A 19993-nucleotide genomic window follows, 5' to 3' on the forward strand; every position below is an offset into this window, starting at 1 on the left:
ATAGTCCCAGCACTTGAAAAAAAAAAATCCTGAATTCTGTCTGTCAGAGGTTTGATAAATAAAAAAATTAACAAATCCTATTTTCATACACTGTGTTATTCGTAGATTTCAGCAGCAGCACATCCCTGAACCCTCCTGTAAACAGGCATTTTCATTTCTTTAGCAGTTGGTTATCTGAGTTTTAGGACACCCTCGCATTGAAGTTGAAAGGTATACTTAATGCTTTTTATATACGCAAGAGACCACAAATTTTGCTATCCATCACCACAGACTATAAAGAATGACTTGACAAAATCATTTATTAGATGTGACAGGAGTATGAACACAAGACATTCATCCAATAGCTCAAATGGATACATGACAAGGTAATATTAATTGCACAAGACAAGACATTTAAAGGTATTAGCTAAGCATTACCAGTCTATTTGATCCAATTAGGGCTATTCATCAAAGTAAATAACTACTGGAAAACTAATCTTGTACGTTCTTTGGTATATTGCAACAAAGTCCAGCCAAAGCAATGGCTTATGTATCCAGAGATTTTATGGTTTCATACGACTGACATCAGCTCAGAAGGGAATGGGAGAAGTCTGTGACCTGAATTTAAATGGTCATAAAATATGCAGCTAAAAAGGTCAAGTTTTACTCTAAAAACAGCATGAGATCTTTTGCAAATGTGTACATTAACAAATGTCTTTGCAATTCCTTAATTTACCCTGTATTCCAATGTAAATATTATGACAAATACTATTACTCACAAGGTAATAGTTTATATTTTTTTCCCCTATTGAATTTTACTTTAGAGGTAGCTTCAAAATGTAGATGGTTTCTACTAGATGAAATTCGCTGTTAGAGAAAACAAATAAAGGTCTGCTTAATTATTTTTGTCATGGAGAAAACTTAATTAACATACAGCTAAAAGAATAATAAATTGGCCAGATGAGCACAAGAATATAAAAGGGAAACACCGAGACCTGTAAATACTTTAAAAAGTATGAACGTTGAAGGCAGCTTTTACATCTTTCCAGTTCAGTCAATTTAGTCAGTTTATGGTGCACAGAGTCAGTTGCTGTTTTTGATAGCACCGTGTTCTACTGTTCTAAGCACTATTTAGGGCTGTTTTATCATTGTCAATTCACAGCTATAATTGAGCTCAAAGAGGTTAACCTGCCCACTGAAATGATGTTCTCCATGGCTATATAACAATTTTAGAACCAAAATGTCTCAGTGCTACTTACGGTCTGGTAGAGAATTAAATGTCTAATCCTGACACAGGAAGGTAATGTCACAGCAGGAGATTAATGACTCTAACAGATTGTTAAACTTTATAAAGACTGGCAGTATAAAGCTATCTGTAACAAAAGTTTACCAATGACCACCTTATTCACCATTTTCTGTTTAACGTGCATTACAGCCTGAATCCAGCTCTGAACAATTTGTAGCTGCAAAGCACTCCCATGCAGGTATTAATTAAATTGAAAGAGATGAAAATAAAACCTTCTCCAGTGTGTCGTCTCCAACATTTTGTGAAACTGAGAGCAGCAGAATGAGACAGTGGCCATTAGAAGCTGCTGCAATATAATGCTAAAAAGAAAGTCTCAGTCAAATCTGCACACTTCAGCCTATGAATACATGAACAAAAAATGGGAACTCTGGGGAGATGTGGATGCTAATAATGTTAATTTTGTCTTCATAGACTAAACAGCAAAATGATTAACAATTTAAAGCACATATCATGCATGGACACCTAAGTTACAGATTTCTGGAATATACTACATAAAATATTTTGAGATTTGAGTCTACAAAAAAAAAAAAAAAAAAAGTTAAGAAGAAGCAATATAAAGTCTGTTTGTAATTCTCTACATGTTTTTCTTCTTTCTAAAGAGAAACTTTCATAGTCACAGAAAGACTGGGGATGAATTTACTAATGAAAAGCAACTTCAAATGACTAGCTTTCAGCAGAAATTTGAAAGAGCAAGACAGAAAAGAAAACATTTCTCCTAGTCATTGGTCATTACAAATGAATTCTCAGTATAGCACATGGCCAAAACAACAGAAGACCTCAATTACTTAAATACTTATTCCCCATTGATTTCACAGCTTTATTTATTATTTATTTATTATGTGTACACAAGTGAAGCATCAGTAAAGTCAAAATAATCCAGGGGAGTGAAATAGCTATTTAGTCACAAAAGGGAAGGAACTTGCCTACAGAATTTCTTTATTTAGTTAATCCTTGCCATGATAAGCATACATAGTAACTTCTCTCAGAAACAGTCAAATCTAACAAGCTTTAAAGGGTAAACAGTAAGTGTTATGTGTCACACTTGCATTCCCATCTACCCCAGCTGAACAAACAGGCTGCCATAATAAACATTATATATCATTAGCTTCTCTAAGAACTAGAAATTTAGCTACAGTGAGAGCTTATGACTGCTGTCTTTGTTAGACGTGTCTACTGGAGCTGCATGTAATGGCTGAAAAAAGATTAAAAACTGACAGCATTCTGAAAAATAGATTTCCCATCATCCTTCCCAAGAGTCACTCAAATTCAAAAACTGATCCCACCTTATGGGCAGAGATGACATTTGATATTAGCAATTACCATCCATCCCTTTCAAAAAAAGCTCTTACTGCAGGGTATCCCAGCCTGTTTTTTTTTTTTTTTTTTGGTTTGTTTGTTTGCTTTTCCTGTGTGTGTGTGTTTTGTTTCGTTTTTGTTTGCTTGTTTCAGTTGTTTGTTTTTGTAATTTCCTTGTGGTAATTTTTACAAAGCAGAAACTGAAAACACAGCTTTTAGTATTTCTATTCGTATAGTAGCAAGCAACACTAAAGACACTTTAAAATGCTTAAGAAATGATGTTACTGAACAAAATGTCAATTAAGAAGCTACTGAAACACTGAAATCCCATTTGGAAATTAAATTCTACGTACTCCTTACCATTGCTCATAAATCCATTAAAAAGACAGAGTTTTAAAAGTCTTTGGAAAGGGACTACTTTTTTCACTCCATTTATACTGCTCCCTTCCTCCTGCTACTGCATTACTGATAATGGACATCAAAATTTGAAGCTATCTTTATGAACACAAGCTTCTCTGAGTTTTGTTAGCTAATGTGACTACAGGTCATTCTCTGGCTGACACCGCAAAACAGTTAAAGCTTTTATGTAAAACTATCATCAATACAATCTTCTCTGATTTTTTTTTTTATTTTATTTTGGGCGGCGGGGAGGAATGAAGAAACATTATACACTTCTGTTGAGCATCTCTCACTTTTATAAGTGTTTTTAAAACTCTTTTTAATGAGATATGCCATACTTGTTTCTTTGTAGTGATTACAGGGGTAGGTAGCTTCTAAAGTTCCTGGACTGAGTACAAAGATCTCTTGAAGTATGTGAATTTTTAGGAAGACTCATTATTTGTGGAATAATAGATGAACTATGTGCAGTGATCTACACATACACAATATATTTTGTCACTGAATTTTGGCTCGTAATTCTTTATCAGCCACTTCGAAAGTCAACTCTTTGTACTGGCAACATCACTCAGCGGGGAAAAAAATAAATAAATCAGACCCTATTACAGAAAGCAAGAAAAGCTATAGGTGCCACATTCTTTGGATTTTGCCAGACAAAAATAATCCATCACAAGCATTACGTTGCAGATGAAAATTTTCTTCATTTGATGGAAATATTACACACTGTAGCCTTGCACAAAACTACCTGATATGGGTATAGTTTCCTGAAATATGGCACCATATGTGCATCAGTAAACATTATGTGTAGAGTAAATTAAACTCAGCCTTACAATTAGGCTGTAAGGAAATTACTGCAGACCTGAAAGAGTAAATCAGCAGTATTAAAACACTCTCCATTTCCTCTGAAGCACTTCAGAGCACCATAAAAACCTCAATGTCACAGTGATAAACATCTAGAAGAAGTAGATTTTGAGGGATGCATACATTAAATAAGTTCAAGTCAAAATCATGATTAAGTGATAGTTCATTGCCTCTATTTTTTCATATCAGATTTTTTTTTTCTTTTCTAAAATTCCTTTCTGAAAGTAAATACACCAGTGAGTCTATCAGATAGGAGCAGACAAACCGAGGATGCAGTATTTAACAGCATGCCAGGGGGCTTTCAGTCCAAGCTGGTGAAATTCAGAGGTTTTGACTATTTCCATTGCTTTTAGGATTGGCTGTAAATTCAGTGGAAGCTGAAAGAGTAAAGGACTTTATCAAATGGAGCATTACTATCTCTGCTGTACAACACAGCATTATACAAGATTGCTGTCTAATACCTTTGTACAAGCTGACAGGGAAACACAGTAAAAACGTACTGACACACACGCAATGCAGCGCACCCACATTAAATGAATGCAAGCACTAAACGTAGCACTGGCACAGAAATAAATCTGTATTAGCATTTGATAGACGGCTTTCAGAAAGACAGCTTCCAGATTTCCATAATCAAGAGCACTAAAGTCACTGCAGGTGAAAACATAACCTATTAAGCAACAAGGAAGAGGTGATGAGTTTCTAATGAGCAAGGGCTGATGCTGCAGGTGGCCTTAGGTTCAAAGACATTCAGACTGACTTATGGCTGGCTCACCTTAAAAAAATGCCAACATTTTGTCAAGGAGCATTTTCATGCGACAGAATGAGGCAATATCACCAATCACGCTCCACATTCCCTTGGGAACAACCCATACCTCATCTTTGGTAATATAGCACAAACTTAGCAAGACTCCTGTGGATCGTCTATTTAAGCATGACCTTGCTTCAACTTTGTCTTCACAAAATAAATCTTTAGTAAATATTCATGCGAGACTAAATTTGAAGTTACAACCCTCTTGGATATTCTGCTGCTACTTCACACTTGCATGACGTTTTGCATCTTCAAAACTCTGTATAAACTCTCTTAAAAAATTCTCACTGTGCTACATGAGCTAGGTAAGGTCCATGACCCCTCTCTCTCTGTTTTTAACTCTCCTTAAATTATATGAATTAATAGAGCCACCTTCAGGATTTATAACCTTAAACGGTGCCCTCTTGTCTGCAACAAAGGACACACAAAACCTACTTTTATGGTAATGACAGAACTCGCCTCTCCAGCCCTCCCAGACACGAGCCTATTGCTGCAGTGTTGACTGTCTCTACAGCGTAGAAGTCAAAGGATTACCTATACAACCTACCTTTAAGCTCCTGTCTTTGGGGTATGTAAATTAGGAAGCAGTTTTCTCATGACTCCCTATATATGAAGAAAACTGAGCTTTTCCAAAGTACATCCTTAAACCCCCCCCAAACCACTCTCTGAAGGTGAATTCTCCCAGTTGATTGTATTATCACCCAGTTCCCAAACTTGACACCAGCTGCTATGAACCCTCAGGGGTTTCAGGTTGCTTTTATTTTTTTTTTCCTCCCAATTCAAATTTTTATTTATTTGTGTGTGCTGCTTAGCTCCTGAAACGAGCTGAAAGGAATTGGTTATCTAATAAATTTGATTAGGACTGGGTTCACTGTGTTCTGAAGCTCCTAGTTTCATTTTGCTTCCTAAGCACTCACACTTCCCTTGGGTTTTATCTTAATGTATAGACGCTGTCTGCCTTTAAAGCTGATACAATAGAATATCTAAATTGAGGCAGCTTCACCTTCAGAAGCATCTTTACTTTTCCGTGTTTCAGATTGTTCTTCTGAAGACTGGACAGTAACTCTTGCTTGTCTTCATTTGGAAGGGTGAGAGGACAGATAAATAATTTAAATCAGTAAAACGTGATTCAGGACAGCAAGATTGCATTTTTAGGTGCAGCTGGCCCTCCCTACAGCACTTCACAAGTCATCAAGTTTGTATCTGAGATGGCAGCTTGTCAGTAAAATGATCGTGATACAATTTCCACTTTTGGAGGGGGTCCTGTGTTTTCTTCATAGTTTTTACATACTGTAAAGAAGCAATCCATGCACATACTTGAAGATAGACAGAGTTTAAGTCCACAGACTGAAAACATTATATAAGTGTCTATTCATGACATACTTTCCATTGTATGGGTTAGATGCGATAAAACCTGTTCCAACAGAACACGGTTTTTCAGTTTTAGGTGTCCCTTTAGTCTAATTGCATGAGCTAATACTCATTTTTTTTTTTTATTCTGAAAACCCCTCTGGAGTCTACATCAATTTTTGGCAGGTTCCAAAGTACTAAACAATTTTATTTTTTTAACCACAAATAGCATTCATAAACAGCAGTGATACAACTGAATTTAAGTGGAAAAGACCAACATAAAGAGCAAATGGAGATAGGCTGCCTCTCAAGAGCTAGAAAAAAATATATATGACAAATACTGCTAAGCACATTATGAAGCCTATGATCTAATTCAAATTGTTGTAATTCATACTGAAGAAAGTACGCAAAACTGTGAGTACTTTCAGAAACCTATGAAGTAAATAAACGTTGACTATGATCAAGAAGTTCTCTTCAAGACCTTTTACCAAATTTGCATGAATAAATTGCAGGAGGTATTTTCCTCATCTACCTTTACTCTTTTAAAAGTTTGACTTTCAGCTGAGTATAGCTACTGAAACAATACTGTCTAGAACTAAGAGTTAAGGAGTATATTAACTGTAGTTATGCAGTTGAAGGGACGTGAGCTGGAGAATATGGCTGATAACTAATGAATACCATGTCTGTAGTCCACCAAGTATCTTACAAAGTTGTACATAAGGGCACAGTGTAGCCCAATTAATGTAAATGACCAATCACGTAGTGAAATTTGTAATGTGAAGTCGGTAGCTGGCTGGCCAGTGTACCAACACAGATGCCAGCTGGTCAGCCACCCCACAGGTACCAGCTGGCCTCTCGGCACAGCGGGTGCCAGGATCAGCATCAGTTCTTCCCGCATTTTACCTGCCAGCCCAGAGTAACAACGGAGCTACTGTACAAGAGGTAGCAGCAGAGAGGAGACGGATGGATATGAGAAGATAAAAAAAAAAATTTATGAAAAGCAGAGATCATAAGGGAAGACCTGAGATTCTATTTTTAAGAAGACCAATACTGACAACACAATTGTACAGAAAACAAGTCTTCATTAATTCAGTTTTTCTCAATTTTTTTTTTTCAGTCCTGTGTCTACAAAATATGTATTCCTCAGAGGCTTGCAGGATGTTGTCTGGAAAAGACAATCTGAGAAGAAGAATTTTTTGCTAAAAAGAAACGCTAAATTGGAATGTTTTGCTTCAGAGAGGAGTGTGAAGAACAGCAGCAGTAAGCTATGTGCTGGTGAGACTTGTCTGCTTCCAAGAATTCATACAACCATGAAAACAAGCATGGGTATTTCAAGAAATAACGAAAGTTTTCCATACATAAAATCACCATTCTAGCTACTATCTGTATGCAACTACTAATAAAAATTTTGATATTACTCATTTTTTTGTTTGTTTGTTTGTTTTTGTGGTGCTGTGGGGTACTATAGCCCAACAGGAACAGGATTGCTCCCAAGGATGCATACCTTATGTCATTTATCAGATGTTAAAATCTACCTTTTGATACTGCACACATAGGTATTAAACAATAGCATTAACTTATTTTACATAACTGCTACATTAAAACAAAAGTACAGCACATCAGTCTAAACATTCAAAGTACCAAATGTATTCATCAAAATGTAGTCATTTCTGAACTTTCCACTTCACAATTCTTATATATATATTTTATTATAAATGTTTGCTGCCTAAAACTGCAACAGGAACCAGAAGTCCTACTTTAATACTAATTTTTTCCTTGTTCTACTTTGGAATGAAACCTGGAAATTTCAAAATGCTAAATGATAAAAAAAAAAAAAAAAAAAAAAAACTTTCTTGAATTTTTTAAAATTTTGTTTTCAATTTTAGTTTTCAATATTTTTTTATATGTTCAAATTTGTAATGAAAAGCTAAAGCAATCTACTACCTTCCAAAATGAAAATTTGGAACTATTGGAAAAAAAACAGATGTGGCTTTTCAATAGTCTTTTCAAGTCATAAAATCATGTGAGCTTTAAAGAAAGATAAAATTTTCTATTGAGTATTTACTTCATAAAGTATTTGTAGCTACCTTTAGTAATAATATAAAATTAAAGATGCCGGAAGTTGATGAATTGCCCTTAACAGGTACATGAGAGCAATGTTTCCAGTTAAGCTGAGAATTGCTGGTAAAAAACCCTTCCTTTCTCTCTACAATTCCCTCCTCTTGGAGGCAGATGAAGTATTAGTCTGGCTTGAATGGACAAAAATGAGGAATTATTTGATTTCAATCTACTGTATAGAATACTGTAGACAGGCCGCACTGCTAGAATTAATAGCAGTACAGATATCTGCTCTTTAAGAGAAAACTAATGGTTTTGGTTATTATACCTTGTGGGGAAACTGACTGGCTAACACAGATTGAACAAGCTCAGCTGATGAACTGGAACAGGGCATGTAGAAAGAGATGACAGCAGCAGGGCAGGAGGCAGTGGCACTAACAGGTGGGACACCAGTGGTGGTGACAGCAGAACAGCTGGTGCCTTGCTCATACATCTCCAGATGATCTATAGACCATGTTGGTCCTCGCTGTGCATCCGGTTTGTGTCTTAGCCAAATTCTTTGGTGTGTCCTTCCTGCTTATCTCCGCTTCAATGTCACCGCAGAGCTGCAGTGCTTGAAAAAGTGTGAGCATGCTGCTTTATGATTAACTGTAGTATTTAAGGGGTTAGTATTAATATTAGTATGGGGTCAGTATTTTTTTTTCCATAAGGGGATAAGATAAACACACGAAATAACTGGCATTGACAAGTACCCTGCTGCTGTCACCAGTCTAGCTTGCTGTACCACAAAATGCAGGATGTTTTTGTTCAACTTTTAGGTTTTGCATTAGTGTTTTTTTTAACAACAGACTAGTGTATGAGCGAGGAAAAAGAAAAAAAAAAAAGATCTAAAATCCTGCCAACTGGCACAACTTGTTATCATACACAGAACTCTGTGCTTTTTCCAAATTGTTCAAAATAAAGCAAGCAATGGCAGCAGTAACCTATGGACTGGTGAGACTTGTATGCTTCCAAGAACTTGTTCAGTCTGACTTAGGTTGATGTTCTTACTGGCAGTTTATATTAAGACATATAATTAGATCTCCATAATACTTTTCCATTGTCCAGGCAAGTTTAAATGATGAGATAAAGTTGTAATTCCATCAGAATGGGAAATATTGATATGTCTGTAAATTGTGAGATGGAATTTTAGTGCCATGTGTCCCAATCACAATAATTTCATATAGCTGCATTTTACGTAGATAATGAAATAAAATCTCAGAAATAAAGAGCTAAGTAACATGGGGAGGGAAAGAAAAAACAGTCTTGGATAGTTGACTACTGAAGACTAGCAAGGGAACCTGACTACCAAATTAGGTATATATATACCTTCACCACTGCCAAAACATATTTTGTAGATTGTCCAATTTTATGGTGGTCAGCTTCATAAATCTGATCAACAAGTCTGGTTTAAAATGTATTCATTAAAAACAAAAGACTTTCTGATATTCGAGGTTGGTTGTCTCTTCCATGATTAAGCCCAAAATTGAAAGACTGAAAGAGTGTAACACTGCAATCTCAGCTGTGGTTCATTTCTTCTTAATCTTTGATACTTTCTCCCCTAAGTCCTCAGTGACAGACACACATTGTGAAATTTAGCAGGGGATGTATAGGCAGGTCTGGGTAGACATATGAACATTTCATCCTCTTGATTATGCATAAGATGAAGCAGAATCTAGGTTTTGATTCTAAAGTACACTGATTCATAGTCTGAATATACATTGTTGAAAGCAGAGACTTTGTCTTCCTGTATGCTTAAGTAACACCTAGTGCAGTTAGGATCTGATCTTTACTAGCAACTGTCACAATTTAATAAACATTATACCTATGTGATTAACAGTCATAAATACCAGAAACTATATTAAAAGCTTCATATCTATGCAGGAATCTATTTATGTATGTGCTTCACTTTACCCACATACAGAGTTTCAACTTTTTTTGTGATTGAATTCAACACCCATGGGGCTGAATATACACGAGAAACAGAGAGTTTATTGAGGAAGGTGCCATTTTTTAATCACGTTTCAGAGTAAATTTGGCTTTAGGGATGAGTAATTCAGGCAACTGCTGAGAACCTCACACAGAACAGTAACTCATGTGTTAGTCTGCTACTTCCTTTAAGCAATAAGAACAGAGGTGGGAGGCAACACATGGTACAAACTCCACTGCAGAACCTAGGATCCTACAAATTTGGAGGTCAGAACAGCGGAGATCTTTCTTCTGTCATTAGTTGAACAACAGATGTGATTCTAGGCTTTATAGAGGGGAGTAGATGATTCATATTGCCTGTAAGTCCATTGCAAAATTTATATTATTTAGAGAAATAAGCTCTGAGAATATTATCCTCAAAACACATTTTCTGATACATCAGGAAGAGTTGAAAAAAAGAAGAGCATTGTTTTTAAAATGTGTCTTTCCAAAACTATCAAGTTGCAAATAGGTATCTGAAAGTGCATTTAAGTCCTTACTTGTCTTGCAGATTTATAGATGTTAGATCATTTCCATAGGGTCAAGGTTTGATTGGTCAGGTAGGGATTTTTTAACAGAAAATGCAGAATTGGGATCTTCTCAAAAGTAGAAAAAAGTGGTAAAAAGATGCAGTATTTCCAACTTTCTAATTTGAAAATGTAAACAAAAACTCAGAGTATTTATTTTATTTCTTTTCCAGTCTCCCTTCTTTTCCATCTCAAGACTTGTCTGAAGACAAATCTTCCAGTCTTATTACCAGCCACAAAGCTAAAAGTAATATAAGAAAATGTAAACTATGCATAACAGTTATGTATCAGCCTTCTCCAGGATTTATGAAGATCCTTCTTCATAGGATCTTCATTTAATGTGGTAACTTCAAAGTTTTTGAAAATATTTTGTTCTTACAAGCATTTTCATATTCCGCTAATTATTCTTGTTATTTCATTGAGAGTATTCATATAAATACAAATAAGTACATATGCCACTGTTTTTATGACTGGGGATTCTGGGCTGCAAAGGCAGTGAAGGTCTGGCCAATCTGCCTATCCTCCCACATATTAAGACCATTGGGTGTTAAATTTGGAATACGTTCCAGCCTCCTTTTTTTTTTTTTTTTTTTTGGCTAAGGAAATACTAGTACTTTGTTTAATGTCAAGTGCAATGTAGCAACATATCTAAATAAGGCCACAAATTCTTTACGCTTCTCCAAGTGGCAAAATCAGCCTGAAGTTGAAAAGCAATGAATTCCTTGGAAATTCAAGCAGCATTATGAAAAGCATAAATTACCTGTCTTCGAAGGTCTCGTGTTTTCTTGGTCATCTTGTCAATAGCAATGTTGAGTGGGTCCCCCTTCTCCTTCCGTCCAGTCTGTTAAAAATGAGATATTGGAGTTAAAAAAAAGCAGTCCACAAATATATTTTTTTTCTTTAAACAGTTCAAGTTTGTCAAAGGAAATCTCTGCATCTCTTTTTGTTTGCTTCCATCAAGTTGTTATTTCCAATGCAATATTTTAAATGTTTATGCGTGTGTGTGTGTAGGGGGGAGCATGGCAGATTATTTTAAAACAAACCTAAAATGATAAGAAGAAAGATTAAGGTGACTCACTGGAGAGTTCAGAACTTTTCCAACAATAAATTATGTGCATATATTATAGCCCATGCTCCAAAAATCTGGCAAGACCTTTCACTATAAAGCGAATATTAAGAGCTTCTAATCTCTATCCTGCCAGGCACTGGGAATGTTAAACATGATAATAAGCAGCAACACAGCTTGAGGACAGAAGGAAAATGGTCCTTACGCCTGTAACAGGAATCATATTGGCAGACATTAGGTGCAGTATAAAGAAGACTTCCACTTAAAACAGTTTCCTGCAGGAAGTCTCAAAGCAAAAATCCTCACAAAGATTAAAAAGGGGGAGAGGGAGAGTGGGAGGGGGAAGCTTTCTGTGGCTCATAACCACTGAAAAAAAGAACACATTCTTTTAGGTTCCATGGTACAAAAAGCATTAAGTGACTTTGTCAGCTGCATTACCTTTCTTTTAAGAGAAGACTGCCTCTCTAAAGATTTGTCACATCCCTTACCACATTGAACTCTGTTTGATAGCTTTTCATCAAGAATCAAAATGATCTTCCATTCTTTCTGGCTGGACTCTTTCATTCCCAATGGTGTTTTCAAATGCTCCTATTTAGAATTGTTCCTTGCATATGATTAAGAGCGATTTTCTATTTCCAACCGAGCCTAATAGCATATGTTTCTGGGACCTATTGAGAAGTCACTTGTGGGGTGGGATGGGGATTAAACATACCCTTTCAATAATGACCTCTCAAATGTAAAGCTCTGTGTTATCAGCTCTCCATGGCCACACTGGCAAGTGGCCTGGGCTCCAGTCTTCTGCTTTAAGCATTCATTTGAGGGAACGCCTGCTTTCTATTATTGTCTGTAATTCTAATTATGATATGGGGCCAATGCCTTTACGATCATTTAGAAATCTGTAAAACCTGTCTCCTTGTTTCATTTAGAAATTCAAACATAACATTATCAAAAACCACCAGAATTTAATACAAAATATATATTTACCTCGTAGGTTTCTAAAACGAACCCATTACAAATTCTGGAGCTAATCCCACAAACAGTAGAAAACAGACAGGGAGAGCATTTGCTATCATACAAGAGGAGGCAGCCGTGTAACCTGCTGATATTTTTATCTCACTTTCCTTTGAGTTCTGCTGGTCCCCGGCTAAAGAACTATGGCTCCATAGCCTAAGTCATCATGGAACATGCTTTTAGTTTCAGATGTCCTGAATTCAACCCCAAGTATTTTGTCCAAGATGGCAACTGTTAGAAGTGCTCGCAATGTATAGTTTTTAAAGCTGAATTTCACAATAAAAATGAAGCACGTGTGGGCAGATAAATTTGGTGTAGGAAGCCTCTCCTAACTTCTGCAATGGCACAACAGGGACTGTGAGATAAGCTGGTCTCAGCCATGTTGCTGGTCTACAAGACTACAAAGATACATTCAAGAAAATTGTCAATTACTCCAGCTGTGTGCTATCTACTAGCTGCACCAAGTGTCCTTGGTGATATCACTGTTTCGGGATGCATTATTTTCCTACTCAAATAATTAAATTTCTTATATATCATTTAAATTCTTCTATTCCTTCTCATTGTTTAAGATTTGTACCATTGACTTTGAAGGTTATGTAGCCACACAAACTGCATTTATATATTTATAAATATTATTTTTATTTTTTTTTTTTACTGTGTTAAAGATATCCTTTTTATTTTTCTTCTTCTTTTAAGAAATCCAAGAATAATATGAAAACTGGTGCAAACTGCAGTGAGTATTAATGCAATGAGAATACTGAAAAAGCAAACACCACACCATTTAAGGCTACATTGGGATGGTATTTTACAGCTCTCAAACAAGTTAGCAGTTCTTCTTCAGTGATTCTTGTGCAGGACAGATGTATCCTGCATTCACCACTGACATGTGAAATCAAGCACTTCATGCTTGGCACTAATTTAAGGGGTCATGAAACTGTCCTGAAAAGGAGCTTGGGACTTCTTGCAGGATAGTCAGCTAAGGGACATGGAATAAATTAGGTACCTGATAAACTGCACAGTTTAGGAGTAAGGGCACCTGACATTCCCTAAACGGTCACTGGAGGAAAGCAGAATTTTTCTGATTGACCTAAAAGCTTGGGATTTATGCTCCTAACTTGGGTATTTTGTATTGCTCTTTCTACCAATTCACATGGACTAACCCATGAGGATAGGCCCATGGTAGTCTACACCTAACACCTCTCCTGAACCTCTTTTTGAAATTTTCTTGTAACTTTTTAGTGTAGTTTTAAATTAAATAAACAGTGGCCCTTAAGGTACATCCTATTGAGATACACAAGACAACAGGGAGCCCTTCTGTGACCCTTAGGCCACACAACACAAACTGGCAATATCCATCTGGCCAGCCCCTTCTCCCTTCAAAACAGAGAAAAGCCTCATCTATATTGCTCACTGAAAATGTCCTTGCTCTGTGCAATTGCCCAAATCATGCCTATACGCTGTCTGAAATGCTAAATGGCATGAACCAAGCTGTGCTGGAAAACAGGCCACCAAACCATGTGGACAGAGATCCAGTTTAGCTCTCTCCATGGCAATATTTTACTAACACATAAGAAGACAGTTTTTCCATATCCAGGAATTTTAAGTGTTCTTCACCTGTTACTTATGAAATGGCTGCTGCCTTTAAATTTGGGTAGAAAAGCCCTTCTTCACAGTACAATTTCAAAGGAGGAGAAATTTGTTTAGTAAATCACATTATTGTAAAATAAATAGCATGGCATGTGATGTTACATAGCTTCAGGCGGGTCTGTCAAACACCATCTGCTCTGTGCTGAAAATGTAAGTTTATTAAAGTTTATTTATCTAAGTCCTTAAATACTGTTATATTAATGTTGCTCTCTGATAAATTTTTGGCCTCCATTCCTAGAAGGGATAGAAAGGAACTGAGCAGTTTCCTGTGTTTCTGAAAAAAAAAAAAAAAAAAAAACAAAAAAAAAACACAACATAAAGCTTGGTACTGAGCCTTATAGCATTTCTCTGTTAAACTTTTTCTGCAAAGGGAAGAAAGGTACTTTGGAAATGGGATAAAAAGGATGTAAAAACTGCTCTTGGCATTGGGTTAAAAGGAGAATGAAAAGAAATGCCTAGAATCCTTGGAATGCCAAAACACTAGTATTTAGAGTTCCTGTGGACAGAATTACATCTACTCATGATTAAATAATAACTTTGTTATAGGAGCATATATTAATAAAAGTCCCTGATACCTAGTGACCATTAGCAGCATTTGAGTGCTGTTTCTACTTGAGAAGTTTTCAAATGATTCTTTCGATCCGTGTCACTCTCATCCTTACAGCTTTTCCCTGCCTGCTTGATTCGTGTCCAATTTCTTAAGAGAAGCTGACTTCCACGGGCTTCTGACCAGGGGCTGTGCCATTACAGTTCTCCCACAGTCCCTTTCCCAGATCAGGCAATACAAGATCCAGCCTCCTGAATATATTTTTCAAGCATTCTTAAGCTAGCCTTAAGATGCAGAATAACTTTTCTCCATTTTCAACATTTCCAACATCTCCAACTTTCGCCAGTACCTGGAGAAATCTAGTTACTGTTATTTTGCTTTAGTAAATGCCTACAGTCACAACCACTGTCAAGTATATTTCTTGAACAATAAACCAAATATAAATTCATTATATTCCTTATATTAAACAAAGATTAAAAAGCCCTACAGTTAAAACTTCATAGCATTAAGGCAAGTTCTTATTTAGATAGGGAACTCCAACTCCATTAAGTTAGAAAGGGAAATAACAAAATAATAATAATAATATAAAAAAAAAAAAAAAAAAAAAAACAACACCTTAATTACAAAAGAATTTCCAGCATCTGCTAGAAAGATCTCTCTTAGGATATAGCACAGTTTTTCTTTCGAAAAAGCGCTTATTACCTCCCTCATTTTCTTCTTTCCATAAGCTTTTCACAGTTTATACTGTTGGAATGAAATAATAATCTCCCCAAATATTTTCACAACTATTAAGGCCATTTATTTCCCAAGACTTGCTCATTACAGAACTGTTTTGATCAGCATGAGGTACTTAAATGGATGCTGTTTTCCAGACCTACAGAGTATCACAGAATCAAGACACAGACAGTGAGGCCAACCAGCCTAGAGCCATAGTGCATTTTGGATGACATGCACACAACCTTGGAAGAGGATGTTTTAGACTGGAACTGTGTTGGCAGCTTTGACTAATTCCAAGTAACACTGAAAGGGAAATTATAAAGCTGTCATTTCAGCACATGAACCAGATAAGATTGCTGCTACCATTACTATTATAAAGAAGGCATAAATATTATGGTAATAAATATGTCTACATGCACACAAAGTCTGCATCATCACACATGATGCATGCACTCATGTGAGATGCAAACCCGTTACTTTGAGCACATTAAGAATTTTGTTTTTACAATCAATGACAGATGAACATGGCTGGCAATAGTAACCTATTAAAGATGGGGATGAAGTACTACTAAATACACAAAAACTGCAGCAATTGCAAGCCTACAATGTAATACCACAGATACAAAAAAACAATGTGCATGACTATCACAGATAAAAAACAAAAACAATGTGCATAGCTACCAAATAAGAAACATTAGAGAGAGCTACCAAAAAAATTCTTCCTTTAAAGTGCCTAATCTAGAAGCTCAGTGCTTCTATTTATCACAAATATTATTAATAATAAAAGCCTAAAATGGTGTAAGAAGTTTTAGGACTACTGTTTTCACACATTCCCTTGTCATCTCTGCTGCTTTAGATGTAAGCCCAAACACCTGGGAGAACTCAGTCTCCTAACATATTGCACGTTGCATATCCAAGACACCCTCAATGCCATTTATTGAGCAATTTAGCCTCTAGGAGACAGCTGGAGAGATTATCTATTGATCCAAAAGCTACCAAACCTTGATATACTCTTATATTTTCATCATCCCCTAGGTAGATGGTTCCATTATTTACAGTTTATTCAGAACTTCAATATCACAATGTTTTATTAAGGTGTAAACTGCTGCTCAAAAATATATCTGTCCTAATATTTTATTTTAAATGTTGAACAACATCACTCTTTAAAAACTATGCTCATGTTCAATAGCCCTTTTAAAAGTGATGAAGAGAAGCTTACTACTAAGAGGAAAAACATTTTGAACATCAGACGTAAGCTGCTTCAGTGCTTTTAAGCAGAAAGCTGGGTTTAAACATACCAATACATAGTCTCCTTCTGACAGGTTAAAAAGACTAATTTCAGGTCAGGAAAAGGCTAACCCATATATCCTAGTAGAATTGAGTAGAGGCTAAATTTCACTGGAAGCTGAAAACCTTAGCTATTAGCTAGGGAGATGGGTCAGGAAAACATATTTTAGAAAAGTTGTGTGGTCCCCCTGTGGATGAGCTGAACAAGACATCTTAGAATACACATATATATATATATTTCAAATTGGTAAGGTGAGTAAAGCTCTTAGAAACATGGTGTGAATGTCAATTACTGTTCTGCTCAGCTCAGTAATTTCATCCATTCTTTATGTTTATACCTGTAAATGATGTTTTTTCTTTTTAGCATTTATTCTAAGTAACTAGATTGTACCTTCTGCAATCATCTGCTTTCTATATTCATTTTTTTGCTAAAGAATCAACTCACATGGAATGATTTTGTTTGTTTCCTTTTCCTCTTAATCATTTTTTTTTTCCCTTTAGGAAAAAAAGGAGAATTCTGCATAAATGAGGGCAGGAAAGGTTGCTTAGAAATCCTTCAACTCAGGTCTTTTGACTATTGTTTATGCAGCAGCAGTTGCAAAGGAGAAAGGTTTGGACACCACAGAGAAAGGACAAGACAAAAAGATCCCAGTATGTATATTATCTTGCCAGTCTGCAATAAAAAACTGAATTACACTCTTTCTTCAGGGCACTTCCATGGTACTACTCAGTTTTAGAATGTCATTCATTAAATAACCTGCTCATAAATGTAAGTTACGGACAAGAAGTTCTTCCTAAATGAAACAATTGCTTTCAGCAGTTTTTAATTACCTTGTAAAATTGTGACTAGATCACAGTGAGTGTAATTGGTTCCAGCATTGCATAAATAATCACAACTATGCAGAAAACTGAGCAAGCTGCATCCTTGCAATCCCAGGCAGTGAATAAAGGCAACAGAACATAAATGAACCATGAGCTGGGTACCAGCGTGGTATCTCAGGTGCACAAATCTTGTCTTTGGCCCGGACCCAAACAAGTTTTATCTAGATTTGCACACAGTTAGAACTAAGCATGTAACAAACTAAAGAAATAATGAGAACTGACTATGGAAAAGGGTGAAGAAGACTCTCTGGTTTATCCACATTTTAATGCAGTCCACATCACCATAACAGCCAAATGCCCTAGAGGTTGGAACTGGTGAATTAAGTGGTGTGGTTAATATCAGCTGTGTGTGGTTTGCTCTTTCATCCTCTCACAAGAGGGAGAACTTGTGTTCTTTTAATTTGTTTGCTTTGTGGCTATTGCTTTTTTGTTTGTTTGTTTTGTACCATTCTCCGTTGTAACTATTTCTTGTTTCACAGCAATAGCCAAGGATTTTCAGGAAGATTATCAATGACAGCAGTTTGATTTAAAAGACCAGTTAGGATTAGAGCTTGATCATACTAGTTTTCAAGTAACAGCTGTTATCATTAATCAATAGTTACCCATAACCATATACTGGAAATTAGGCTTCCTTAAAAAAAGAACTGCTAAAAGAATTTATATTTATAATGATAGTAGAGTTTGCCTAAAATGCAACCTTTGCCATTCTTAAGAGTGAAGACAGCAAGGCTTCTTTTTAATTTTCAGATGTACGTTGAATATTTTTATATTTCTGTGCATTTCTGAACTAGCTTCCAAGATCACTGTGGCACTTTTCTTCTAGTTACTAGCCAGAAGAGGATTTTACAGCATATGGTGGTATCCAATAAAAGCAGAAAAGGCAACCAGTGGGATATTCCTAAATTATAAGAAAACATTATCATTTTTTGGGGGGTAGGGTGGAAAAAAAAAAAAAAGCCATAGAAGTTAAACAGGAATCTGGAGCTCTAAGTCCAAAACAGAAGTAACCAAAACCTTCCCTGTATCTTGCCCAGTTGAACTAAAAGTGCTCTAAGGGGCTACAGCATCACCTGCCCCATGTTTCAGTGCTTTGTTGCACAGCTGCACCCACAGACACTAACCCTCTTCCCCCAATAGTCCAGCCAAAGATGGCAGGCATATAAACAGGAACTGGTTCCTTTCAAAGAGTACCTGTGGCTGATTTCTCCAGAAAATGTGAAATTAGAAAATCTGGTCCAGGTTTTTGTCCTAATGTCCCGGAGAACTTCCCCTCATTCCTTCCTGTTTGGAAGGGAGTTGACTTTATAACATTATGCATCAGAATACTGATTTGCAGCACATTTCTTTTAGTTAAAGAGCATCTTTTCCTTCGCAGCGCTTACTCAGAGGACCCAAAGAGGAAAACATCAGGTTTGTCATAGAATAAACTGCATATTTCCATTCAGAAGATGTCTGTACACAAATTGATGCTGTTGCAGATAAATGTGTTTAAAAAAATAGAATTTCTGAGGACAGAAATTTCATTGGTGTAAACTGTTATAAAACCATCAGCTCCAATGAAGTCACACTAATTTACACCAGCTGAGAATCTCCCTAGCCGTCAGTTAAATGAAATCTTGCAGATGCTTCCATTTAGAAGGTCAGAACTGTTTACTCCAGAATTCCAAATTATTCTAATTTCTTCATAGACATCCACTTGCAAAGGGTCCACTACAAACTCCTCATTTCACTACCAACTGCTTTCCAGCTGTAAATTGCAATCTGCTTTTAAATCACTTCTGGATATCTTCTCTTAATCTAAAATAACTGGAGGAGAAGGAGGTAGTACATATTTTTTCTTTCCCTTCAGATATGGAAGTTCATAGTGAAGAAGTATGTTAGTGACAAAATTTACCAACTTTACAAGCTCTGAGAAAAGTCTGTTATTATAAGCATCCCTGTTAACGTTACTAAGTCATTAAAAAAAAACACACCACCACAACATCAAAAAAAAAAAAAAAAAAAATTAACAAAGTTTTCTACCCTATTTTCCATTAAAAATTATCTGTTAAAAAGTTTAAGTAATACAAGGTAACTAAGAAAAGATAAGTAGTAGAAATCTTCAGGATATCTTACAGCATGTAATGAACAATACTACACGCATATAAACTCGGAAAATTTACTGAAAAAAATCTGTGTTACATTTCTGTTACAGATTAGTGGAAATACTTGTTAGCACTCTTAATAGAAGTGATATTTATGTCTGTTA

General features: G+C 36.0%; 1 protein-coding gene across 3 annotated transcripts in view; it reads right to left on the minus strand.

Moving 5' to 3' along the window:
- Nucleotides 1-19993, minus strand: part of CTNNA2 (catenin alpha 2) — a gene marked incomplete at both ends in the record, with an annotated part of 418840 nt that overhangs the window by 103561 nt on the left and 295286 nt on the right. For all 3 annotated transcript variants that reach the window (XM_084286116.1, XM_084286115.1, XM_084286114.1), the window contains one exon: nucleotides 11349-11429. In XM_084286116.1, the coding sequence (XP_084142242.1) occupies nucleotides 11349-11429 (81 nt within the window). The remainder of the gene's footprint in view (nucleotides 1-11348; nucleotides 11430-19993) is intronic.

Source organism: Netta rufina (assembly GCF_964035555.1).
Source record: "Netta rufina genome assembly, chromosome: 4".
In the NCBI taxonomy this organism is placed as follows: domain Eukaryota; kingdom Metazoa; phylum Chordata; class Aves; order Anseriformes; family Anatidae; genus Netta; species Netta rufina.